We start from the raw sequence: 12,261 nt of genomic DNA, 5'->3' as shown, positions 1-12,261 counted from the left end.
GTTGTTCAGCCTCCATATGTTGGAATTTTTAATAGTTTTTCTCTTGTAATTGAGATCTAATCTTACTGCATTGTGGTCAGAAAAGATGCTTGGAATGATTTCTATTTTTTTGAATTTACCAAGGCTAGCTTTATGGCCCAGGATGTGATCTATCCTGGAGAAGGTTCCATGTGCGCTTGAGAAAAAGGTGAAATTCATTGTTTTGGGATGAAATGTCCTATAGATGTCAATTAGGTCTAACTGGTCTATTGTATCGTTTAAAGTTTGTGTTTCCTTGTTAATTTTCTGTTTAGTTGATCTATCCATAGGTGTGAGTGGGGTATTAAAGTCTCCCACTATTATTGTGTTATTGTTAATTTCTCCTTTCATACTTGTTAGCATTTGTCTTACATACTGCGGTGCTCCCGTGTTGGGTGCATATATATTTATAATTGTTATATCTTCTTCTTGGATTGATCCTTTGATCATTATGTAGTGACCATCTTTGTCTCTTTTCACAGCCTTTGTTTTAAAGTCTATTTTATCTGATATGAGTATTGCTACTCCTGCTTTCTTTTGGTCCCTATTTGCATGGAAAATCTTTTTCCAGCCCTTCACTTTCAGTCTGTATGTGTCCCCTGTTTTGAGGTGGGTCTCTTGTAGACAACATATGTAGGGGTCTTGTTTTTGTATCCATTCAGCCAGTCTTTGTCTTTTGGTTGGGGCATTCAACCCATTTACGTTTAAGGTAATTACTGATAAGTATGACCCTGTTGCCATTTACTTTATTGTTTTGGGTTCGAATTTATACACTGTTTTTGTGTTTCCTGTCTAGAGAATATCCTTTAGTATTTGTTGGAGAGCTGGTTTGGTGGTGCAGAATTCTCTCAGCTTTTGCTTGTCTGAAAAGCTTTTGATTTCTCCTTCATACTTGAATGAGATCCTTGCTGGGTACACTAATCTGGGCTGTAGGTTATTTTCTTTCATCATTTTAAGTATGTCTTGCCATTCCCTCCTGGCTTGAAGAGTTTCTATTGAAAGATCAGCTGTTATCCTTATGGGTATTCCCTTGTGTGTTATTTGTTGTTTTTCCCTTGCTTCTTTTAATATTTGTTTTTTGTGTTTGATCTTTGTTAATTTGATTAATATGTGTCTTGGGGTGTTTCGCCTTGGGTTTATCCTGTTTGGGACTCTCTGGGTTTCTTGGACTTGGGTGATTATTTCCTTCCCCATTTTAGGGAAGTTTTCAACTATTATCTCCTCAAGTATTTTCTCATGGTCTTTCTTTTTGTCTTCTTCTTCTGGGACCCCTATGATTCGAATGTTGTAGTGCTTAATATTGTCCTGGAGGTCTCTGAGATTGTCCTCATTTCTTTTAATTCGTTTTTCTTTTATCCTCTCTGATTCATTTATTTCTACCATTCTATCTTCTAATTCACTAATCCTATCTTCTGCCTCTGTTATTCTACTATTTGTTGCCTCCAGAGTGTTTTTAATTTCACTTATTGCATTATTCATTATATATTGACTCTTTTTTATTTCTTCTAAGTCCTTGTTAAACCTTTCTTGCATCTTCTCAACCCTTGCCTACAGGCTATTTATCTGTGATTCCATTTTAATTTCAAGATTTTGGATCAATTTCACTATCATTATTCGGAATTCTTTATCAGGTAGATTCCCTATCTCTTCCTCTTTTGTTTGGTTTGGTGGGCATTTATCCTGTTCCCTTATCTGCTGGCTATTCCTCTGTCTCTTCATCTTGTTTAAATTGCTGAGTTTGGGGTGTCCTTTCTGTATTCTGGCAGTTTGTGGAGTTCTCTTTATTGTGGCATTTCCTCACTGTGTGTGGGTTTGTACAGGTGGCTTGTCAAGGTTTCCTGGTTAGGGAAGCTTGTGTCGATGTTCTGGTGGATGGAGCTGTATTTCTTCTCTCTGGAGTGTAATGAAATGTCCAGTAATGAGTTATGAGATGTCTATGGTTTTGAGGTGACTTTGGGCAGCCTGTATCTTGAAGCTCAGGGCTGTGTTCCTTTGTTGCTGGAGAATTTGCTTGGTATGTCTTGCCCTGGAACTTGTGGGCCCTTGTGTGGTGCTTGGTTTCAGTGTCGGTATGGAGGCGTTTGATGAGCTCCTGTCAATTAATGTTCCTTGGAGTCAGGAGTTCCCTGGAGTCAGGGTTTGGACTTAAGCCTCCTACTTCCAGTTATCGGTCTTATTTTTACAGTAGTTTCAAAACTTCTCTTTCTATACAGCACCATTGATAAAACATCTACGTTAAAGATGAAAAGTTTCTCTACTGTGAGGGTCACTCAGAGAGGTTCACAGCGTTACATGGAGAAGAGAAGTGGGAGGAGGGAGTTAGAGGTGACCCAAATGAGATGAGGTGGAATCAATAGTGGAGAGGGTGGGCTAGCCAGTAGTCACTTCCTTATGTGCACTCCACAACTGGACCGCTCAGAGATGTTCACGGAGTTATACAGAGAAGAGAAGAAGGAGGCAGGAGACAGAGGTGGCCAGAAGGATAAAAGGGGGAAATGAAAAGGAGGGAGACAGATCCAGCCAGTAATCAGTTCCCTAAGTGTTCTCCACCGTCTGGAACACACAGAAATTCACAGAGTTGGGTAGAGTAGAGAGGGGTTAGGGAGGAGATACAGGCGACCTGGTGGAGAAAACGGAGAGTCCAAAGGGAGAGAGAGCAGTCAAGCCAGTAATCTCGTTCTCTAGTGAAAAATGGGTCCTGAAGATTGGGTTCTTAAAGGTACAAAATTGGTAACAAATACATAAATGCAAAAATTAAAAATCTAGAGTCGAGTTTTTGAATTTCAAAAATGCGATGTTAATGAAAAGAAGAAGGAAAAGAAAGAGAGAAAAAACGAACAAAGAAAAATAAACAAGGTTGCGAAAATTATAAAGAAACTACAGGTACAAAATTGATAACTAATACCAAAAAGCAAAAATTAAAAATCTAGAGTAGAGTTTGGAATTTCAAAAATACAATGTTAAAAAAAAAGAAGAAGAAAAATAAAGAGAGAAAACAAACAAACCAACAAAAACCATGTCGCAAAAATTATAAAGAAAATACAGGTACAAAATTGATATCAAATGCCAAAAAGTATAAATTAAAAATCTTGAGTAGAGTTTGGAATTGCAGATGTACGATGCTATATAAAAGAAGAAGAGAAAGAAAGGGGAAAAAAGGAAAGAAAAAAAAAGTCACAGAAGTTATAAAAAAAAACTATATGTACAAAATTGATAACATATACCAAAAGGCTAAAATTAAAAATCTAGAGTAGAGTTTGGAATTTCAAAAATACGATGTTAAAGAAAAGAAGAAGGAAAAGAAAGAGAGAAAAAACGAACAAAGAAAAACAAACAAGGTCGCGAAAATTATAAAAAAACTACAGGTACAAAATTGATAACTAATACCAAAAAGCAAAAGTGAAAAATCTAGAGTAGAGTTTGGAATTTCAAAAATACAATGTTAAAAAAAAGAAGAAGAAAAATAAAGAGAGAAAACAAACAAACCAACAAAAACAATGTCGCAAAAATTATAAAGAAAATACAGGTACAAAATTGATATCAAATACCAAAAAGCATAAATTAAAAATCTTGAGTAGAATTTGGAATTGCAGATATACGATGTTATACAAAAGAAGAAGAGAAAGAAACAGAGGGGAAAAAAAGTCACAGAAATTATGCAAAAAACTATATGTACAAAATTGATAACATATACCAAAAGGGTAAAATTAAAAATCTAGAGTAGAGTTTGGAATTTCAAAAATACAATGTTAAAGAAAAGAAGAAAAACAAAACAAAAAAAAAAAAAACACGGTCAAAGAATTATAAAATATATATATGAAGTTTGCTGAAGAAGAAAAAAAAATAGGGTCTTTTTTTTTTTTTGCAAAGTAATAGTTATAAAAGTGAAAATTAAAGGACAATAGAGGAGTTAAAAAATTTTTTTTTTAATTAAAAGAAAAAGAAAAAAAGAAAGATTGATCGTAAAAATAGTAAAAATATATCTAGGTCTTTCTCTGGTTTTGTTGTGAGTATTGTGGGTTCAGTTCATTTTTGGCTAGTTCCTTGGTCTGACTTATATTTCTCAAGAGCCTATGTAGTCCGTAGTAACCACAGGGTTTTAATCTATGGCCTGTAGCTTCCAAGGCGTTTCCCTCTGTTATAGCTTCTTCTGTTTGCTGGTGTCTTCAGTGTCTGGTTCCCGCCCTGACACAAAGGGGACGGTGGAGGACACTATTTTTTTTATTTTATTTAGGCTCACTTGTTCAGCCGCGCTGTGGGGAGGGAGGGAGGGATGCTGCAAACAGATAACACTGGCGTGCGCGCGCAGTGCCTCAGCCACACTGGGTCTGCCCCCATTCACGGCGCGTGTAGCCTCCCTGCCCAGACTGCTCAGGCTCTAGGTTGTTCCGCCGGGAACAATCAGAGGCCGGCCCTGGGCTGAGCTCCCAGGTCCAAGCCGCTCAGGTTCAGGCACTCGGGTAGTCCTCAGAGGCACAGACTCGGTTGGGCCTGCATTTTGTGCTCTTCCCAGATCCGAGCAGCTCAGGTGATGTGTTTGGTGGGCACCAATGCTGCGACTTATTACCTCCCCGCCACTCGGTTATCTGAGTGTAAAACCGGCCCACCTTCTCAGGCAGATGTTGACCGTCCAGACCCCCAAGAAGTTTTAGTTAGCAAAGAAGCCTGCTTACAGTTTTATAGATAGTGTCTCTCTTGGGCTGCGATTGCCCCCTTACGGCTCTGGCTGCCTGTCACCGGAGGGGGAAGGTCTGCAACCGGCTATCTCTGTTCAGTCCTTTGTTCTGTGCGAGGGCCTGGCAGTGTCTTAGGTTAGGGCTGGCTTTTCGCGTGGTAGATATCCCACAGTCTGGTTTGCTAGCCCAAATTATTTTGCTCAGATAGCGCTCAGGACATTTGGGCGGATTCTTACTCTAAGGGACACAGCCTGCGCCGCGCTTCCCTGCCCAGCCCCTGCTTGCTAATGCTGTGTGCAGGCGTCTGCGCTGCTTCTCCACTGGGGGAGTTACCGTAGGGCTCACAATCTGCGATTTTTAATTGTTTGTTTATTTTTTTTCTCCCTTTTATGTTGCCCTCTGTGCTTCCAAAGCTCGGCACAGATTCGGCAGTGAGAAGGTTTCCTGGTGTTTGGAAACTTCTCTCTTTTTAAGACTCCCTTCCCGGGAGGGAACTCCGTCCCTCCCTCTTTTGTCTCTTTTTTTGTCTTTTATATTTTTTCCTACCTCCTTTCGAAGAGTTGGGTTGCTTTTCTGGGTGCCTGATGTCCTCTGCCGGCATTCAGAAGTTGTTTTGTGGAATTTACTCGACGTTTAAATGCTCTTGTGATGAATTGGTGGGGGAGAAAGTGTTCTCCCCGTCCTACTCCTCCGCCATCTTGGCTCCTCCTCGATGTTTATGTTTCTTAAAGACCTAGAACAGTGCTTGGCACAGAGTAAGTACTCAGTGTTTTTTAAGATTTTTTTTGATGTGGACCATTTTTAAAGTCTTTATTGAATTTATTACACCATTACTTCTGTTTTACATTTTGTTTTTTTGGTAATGAGGCATGTGGGATATTAGATCCCTGACCAGGGATCAAACCCACACCCCCTGCATTGGAAGGCAAAGTCTTAGGCACTGGACTACCAGGGAAGTCCCACAACCAATGTGTTGAATCAAGTGGTCCAATAGAATAATGAATGCCATAAAGCAAATGTTCCAGCAACTAAACATGGACCTAAGAGTGTGAATATCTTGTCTATTTTTGCTCAGTATATATTTGTTTGGTATGTAATTTGATACCTGCTTTAGAGTTAGGACAGTTCTCAGTGAGCTTAGGGATCCCACAATTAGCAGTCTTTCTCAAGTATAATTACCGGTCTTGACCTTTGATGTTGGGGGAATAAGAGGGACAAAACAGATTTATTTGGAACTTGTGATTTCTTTAGATGATTGCAAGTCTTCTAAGCCCTTCTTGGCCAAGAGCCACACCTTAAAAAGATTTCTTAGTAATGGATTGGCTTTTTGGTGTTGGGGAAACATAGGGCAAAGCTAGCCAGTACTTTTTAAAAAATATTTTTTTAATGTTTAGTTGGAGGATAATTGCTTAACAGTGTTGGTTTCTGCTGTACAACAACATGAATCAGCTATAAGTATATATATATATATATCCCTTCCCTCTTGAGACTTCATCCCACCACCCCCATCCCACCCCATAGGTCTTCACAGAGCACCAGGCTGAGAGCCAGTACTTTTCTCACTCTGTGGGACATTTCTCTGTTCCTGTCCCTTGATATAAAACCTCAGGCTTTGTGTAATACCAGCTCTTTAGTCCTTTGTTCTTTTGGTGATGATTCTTGCTTTCCCTTCCAGAGCTAAAGTTGCAGACAAGATCCAGCTGATCAGTAATATGCTGGACAAAGTCAATGAAATGATTATTGGTGGTGGAATGGCCTTTACCTTCCTTAAGGTGCTCAACAACATGGAGGTAGGAAACCGATGCCAAGTAGATGTGAAATAGCTCTCCATGAGAAATAGGTTATGTAAATTTAAAAAGGAAATTAGCTTATGGCATGAGCCCTAAAAACTCCATTTTTATTTATTTTGCAAGTTGTTTTTCTTTTGTCTTAGAATTATTCCTTTATATTGTGCTATATTTCATACTGTCTGCTTTGTGAGGTAACCACATTCTTAGTATATAGGCTGACCTTCATCATCTTGACTTCTCTATATAGATTGGCACTTCTTTGTTTGATGAAGAGGGATCCAAGATTGTCAAAGACCTGATGTCCAAAGCTGACAAGAATGGCGTGAAGATTACTTTGCCTGTTGACTTTGTCACTGCTGATAAGTTTGATGAGAATGCCAAGACTGGCCAAGCCACTGTGGCCTCTGGCATACCTGCTGGCTGGATGGTGAGTCATTTGGGTGGTTGGTAGTATGAGTGAACAAATACATTTTGGTATCATTCATTCAACCAATAAAAAATTAAAGGAAGTGCTCCAAATATGGCAGTGAGCCCTTCCTTCAGGGAGAGTCCATGGGGCAAAAGCAGTGGTATCAGATTGCTGCTAAGACTTTTCATTTGAAAAGTGAGGGCAAAACTGCTTTTTGTTTCTTCATCTATTTAATGTTTATTAAGTACTTAACTGATTGCTGTGGATGATGCTATGTACTTTCATAGTTTGGGCTGTTCTGTTGGATTAAATATTATTATTTCTGCCTAGAACCCTGTATAAGAATTTTTTTGTATATGAAAACATTAAGGTAGTATGATTATTACAAGCAGGGAAAAATCTATGTGTATATTAAGGACTTATTTAAATAGTTGATTGTAGTACTCTCCATTTGTTATCGTTCTAATATCTGTAGAAAATTGTTAATGTTGACATACTACTTTGCATAGTCACTGTCCTTTTGTTAGGCATGTGGCTTTAAGTGTGGTTCCAAGAACAGCAGCATCATTTTGAAGCTTGTTAAAAACTGCAAATTCCTGCCCCCTTCTCCCAACCTGCTGAAGCAGAAACTCTGGGAGTAGGGCCCAGAAATTTGTGCTTTAACAAGCCATCCTAGTGATTCTGATGCACCACAAGGTTTGAGAACCACTGATCTAGTTTAGTGTTTTTCAACCTTGGCACTATTGACATCTCAGGTAGTTTTAGTTATGGAGGGCTGTTGTTGCATTGTAGAATGTTTAAGGACTGTTTGCCCACTAGATACTAAGTAGCAACTCTCTACCACCTCTAAATCATGATAGCCAAAAATGTTGAGATATTACGATATGTTCCCTAGGGAGGGGTGGAATTGACCCTAGTTGAAAACCACTGAGCTAGTTACAGTCATAAAATAATGTGGCTAAAAATGTTTTTATCAAATAACTTTTGAGGTTTTCCCTTAGACTTGATCTTCCATAAAGGATATGAACAAGTTTGTAATTTTAAAGAATGAAATGTATCTTGTATCTTTTAGTTCTAGAAGACACTCTGGTATTCAGCCTTGAGTTCTGGTTTTGGTGGAGGTGTGGTATTTGCTCCTCTAAGTAGCTTTTCTTGGTAGCTCATCCTCTCTTTTTAAATCTGCCTCTTAGGGCTTGGACTGTGGTCCTGAGAGCAGTAAGAAGTATGCTGAGGCTGTTGCTCGGGCTAAGCAGATCGTGTGGAATGGACCTGTGGGTGTATTTGAATGGGAAGCTTTTGCCCGAGGAACCAAAGCCCTTATGGATGAGGTGGTGAAAGCCACTTCCAGGGGCTGCATCACCATCATAGGTAAAGGGTACAAAGCTAATGCCATGTGAGCTAGCAGATCAGAGGAAAGTAGAGGAGAAATAATTAACTTTTCCTAGGTTCCTTGGTGCTGGGTGGATCTTGAGAGCTAAGTGGGTATATGATTCATGGAGAAACCTCTAAATGAGATGGAGTTGGGGGGTTATCAGCTACCTTTTGGGCTTGAGAACACAGTGCCTTGTAATTTTGGTGCCAGTCTTTTTTCTCTTCTCTCCTTTCTCCTTTTTATTTGGCTTTTGTTCAACAGGTGGTGGAGACACTGCTACTTGCTGTGCCAAATGGAACACGGAGGATAAAGTCAGTCATGTGAGCACTGGGGGTGGTGCCAGTTTAGAGCTCCTGGAAGGTGAGGATCTTTAATGTTTTTGGCTTATTTGGAGGAATGACAGGGTTTATGCAGTAAGAGTTAAGTAGAATGGGGTGGAGACAGTAGGTGGTAGTGTTGTCATTAGAAGTCATGGGCAGTACAAATGGAGGAACGTCAAGTAAAGCTCCTGGGTTCCATTTGATGTGGGGAGGGCCAGATGGGAAGACTTTTATTCTCAAAGAGGTTACACACTAGTATACCTGGGGCCCAGAATGTAGAAGTTACTCAACTCCTGGCCATATATCCTAGAGAAGAACTGCTATGTTATTAGGAAGATAGGAGGGAACAGATCTGGCTTAGTGGATCTTATAGTAATGCTGACCGTGTGTGTGTGTTTGTGTGTGTGTGTGTTCTCTCAAAAACAGGTAAAGTCCTTCCTGGAGTGGATGCTCTCAGCAGTGTTTAGTACTTTTCTGCCTTCTGGTTCCTGTGCATAGCCCCTAAGTCAACATAGCACTGTCTGCATCTCCACTTGGCATTAGCTAATGTCTTCCCCTTTGTCAAGAATCAGCTAGTAGCCAAGTGATGTAGTGCCAGGAACCCTCAAACAGTTGCAGAACATCTCAGCTCATCTTTGCTGTACCTGGGAATTGCCTACATTCTTCAAGATCCCATTTGAATTTCTTAGAGACTAAACTGTTGTGCATTCTAGAGTACATATATTTATATTATGCCTGTTAAAACAAAGTGGGCTGTGTTAGCTTAGTTCTCTTTCTGAAGTAGCTTATTCTGATTAGCTTTGTCATTGCTTTACCACTCAGCATGAAAACAAGATGAAATTCCAATTATTGGTATGGAGGGAGATGAAGTTGATGATATATTAAATAAAAAGATCCATTGAAACTGGATTTTTTTTTCCTGTCCTATTTTGTTATTTAGGATGAGAATAGAATCTTGAGGAAGGGGTCAGGTCATCTATGTCCATGTTTCTAAGTAACATACTTAAACTGTTAACGTCTCGATTTCCTAAACAAGGTATCTGTTAATTTCATACATGGGGAGATTTAGCTCCCTTATAGCCTCTGTTCCATATATACTTCCCCTATTTGATTCTCCCAGTATAGTTTTGTCATAATTTGAGATTTAATTAATAGAAGCCTACATTGTGATTATAACTACAATTCACAGCTGAACTATGCCATGATTATATTTCCTTATATACCTTTTTTCTTTGGAGTTAAAAAATAGTTTTAAAACTTGGTGTCTTTTTTTCTGTGTATCTATCACTGATTCATTCCCAACATACTCAAACGTACCAGTTGGTTCTTTTTTTCTTTTGACCGCACTGTGTGGCATGTGGAACTTCCTAAGCAGGGATCAAACCTGGGCCCCCTGCAGCCAGAAGCATGGTCTTAACTGCTGGACCACTGGGGTAAGTCCCAGTTGGTTCATTTTTATTAGAGATGTCCCTTCTGGAGTCCTTGTGTTCCTGTTCCAGTTTGTCCTGGATGCCCCCTAGATTGGCTGTATAGCTGTTGCCCTGCAGTTTCTTCTTTCCAGAGGAAATCTCTGGGGTAGCTCTTGGGGATTTCTTTAAACTCCTGTGTTGGGCCTTCCCTTTCCTGAATCTCTTCCCCTCCCCACCCTTTCTTCTTTTACTCTTCTTTTGTGAAACACAAGACTCCATTAGCTTTATGAGAAATTGAGTGCTTAGGAGGTAAAATTTTTATATGTCTGAAGATATCTTTATCTAACTCATATTTGCCTATTTGGTTATATGTAGAATTTCAGCCTACACGGCAGTTTCTCAGAATTAGAGGCTTTGATTCATTGTTATTGCTGAAAATCTAATGGCACTGTATCAAAAGATCAAAGTAATTCCAATGACATGATTCTTTTACTGTCCTTGTAATTGTTCCTCCTTTCTTGTTCCTGTCATTTTAATGGAGTTTCAGGAATGAGCAGAAGTAAACATGTATTTTCAAAAGGTCGTGTTTAACCAGAATTTTTCTACTGGGCGTTTTACATACTAGAGTATATATTCACCTTTATGGATAAAGAGATAGTTAAACTATTGGCCACAATCATAGAGCCAGTAAGTAATAGCAGGGATTAAAATCCAGGTTTGTCTGACTCCAAAGGCTGGTGATTTTTAATTTGCCTCTCTGAGATGATTACTGTAGACTATTTTATTAATATTAATAAATATTATTTATTCTACCTTTTGCTTAACTCTGGATAGAACAGCAAAAGAACATTTTGGTGGCTGCTTTAAACAAATTTTGAAGGCTTGAATTTTTTTCTAAAAGTTCATTTGTATTTTAATTAATACTGTCCTCATAGCTGTAGTTAATCTTAAAAAACACCGTGTTTCTATATACCTCTAATAGTATGCTATAACCTTATGTGAAAAGCAGGAATTCTAGTACAATCTTTTTGTTGGTGAGGGCTAGTGATACTACCCATTGATCCAGTGAATTAAGTGAATCATAGCAGGGCCAGAACTTCAGCCTACTGATGACTTTTTTCCCCTACTGATTACCTTTCCCCCAACATTTTATTTCAAATGTACAGAGGAACTGAAAGAATTGTAAATGCCCATAAACCTAAGACTCTACAACTGCCAGTTCATCCATCCATCAACCCAATTGTACGAGTGCTTTCTACTAGACTCCGTTTCCAGGATCTTTCCCCATTTATTTTAGTCATTAATCCAGAAAATGAATGGGGAAATGCCAACAGCCAAATATTTGAGTACCTGCTATATGCTTAGGACAAAATGGAGGCATAATGGAGGCAATTTAACACTTATGTCCTAAAGGAATTTACAACTGAGTTAAGGAAGGCAGTACGTAACAACTTATGAGTACATAAGGTAGAATTGAACAAAGATGTGCTTCCTGGTTTAATAATAGAGTTAGGAATTATTGATAAAACACTGCAAAGGTTTAGGCTTAAGTGTAGCAAATTCACTTTTAACCTCCAGAAAACATGTATGCCAGTATATAGAAAAAAATTATAATCATGTCATAAATGAGTTCAGTTTCTTTAGTTCAGTGTTTCCAGCTTCCTTTATTTTCCTTTTTATGTGTAAAACTTCCTTCTAGTACATGATACCAAAGTCAAAAAGGGGCACACAATGAGAAGACCCCTTCCTACCCTAGCTGCCAGTTTCCCTTCTTAGAAACAATCAATCACTGTTAAGACTGGTTTCCTTCAATCTAGAGCTACTTAATGCACATACAACAGGTATGTGTGTGTGTGGGTTATGTATGGTGGTATGTTACACACTGCTTTGCACCTCTCCTGACTAGTTTTTTTTTCCTTACCTCGAGTACTTCTCTTCACTCTGGACCCCTTAGGCCACATCTTCCATTCCCTGAATTCTGACTGTATCCCTATATTCTTATTCCAATTAAAGACACTTGTTTCCTACTTGTAGAAGGAAGAACTTAGGATGACAGTTACCTAATTTACTATAGTACATCTTCATCTTTAAAAAAATTCCACCTAGAAGTGCTTCTGTCTGATGTCAGTCTTGATGCTGGAATGGGCGGATGTAATTAGGAAAGGGAGATCTGCAAGATAAAGCAGTCTATCTGAAAGAGCAAACCGCCCACTGGCTGGCTCAGTTAAATGTATAAATTCCCATTAAAGACAGCATGTGTAAATGGG

At 38.9% G+C, this 12,261-nt stretch overlaps 1 protein-coding gene across 1 annotated transcript in view; it reads left to right on the top strand.

Annotated features, from left to right (window-relative positions):
* The window catches only part of PGK1 (phosphoglycerate kinase 1), a 30,211-nt gene extending 20,717 nt beyond the window's left edge, over positions 1-9,494 (top strand). The window contains exons 7-11 of the mRNA XM_055563171.1: positions 6,370-6,484; positions 6,732-6,911; positions 8,084-8,261; positions 8,527-8,625; positions 9,012-9,494. Coding sequence (XP_055419146.1) covers positions 6,370-6,484; positions 6,732-6,911; positions 8,084-8,261; positions 8,527-8,625; positions 9,012-9,052 — 613 coding nt within the window. The 3' untranslated portion in view covers positions 9,053-9,494. The remainder of the gene's footprint in view (positions 1-6,369; positions 6,485-6,731; positions 6,912-8,083; positions 8,262-8,526; positions 8,626-9,011) is intronic.
* The last annotated feature ends 2,767 nt before the right edge of the window (positions 9,495-12,261 follow it).

This window comes from Bubalus kerabau, chromosome X, assembly GCF_029407905.1.
Source record: "Bubalus kerabau isolate K-KA32 ecotype Philippines breed swamp buffalo chromosome X, PCC_UOA_SB_1v2, whole genome shotgun sequence".
NCBI lineage: Eukaryota > Metazoa > Chordata > Mammalia > Artiodactyla > Bovidae > Bubalus > Bubalus kerabau.
The sequence above is the reverse complement of the archived record's forward strand: the minus strand, read 5'-3'. Positions and strand labels throughout refer to the sequence as shown.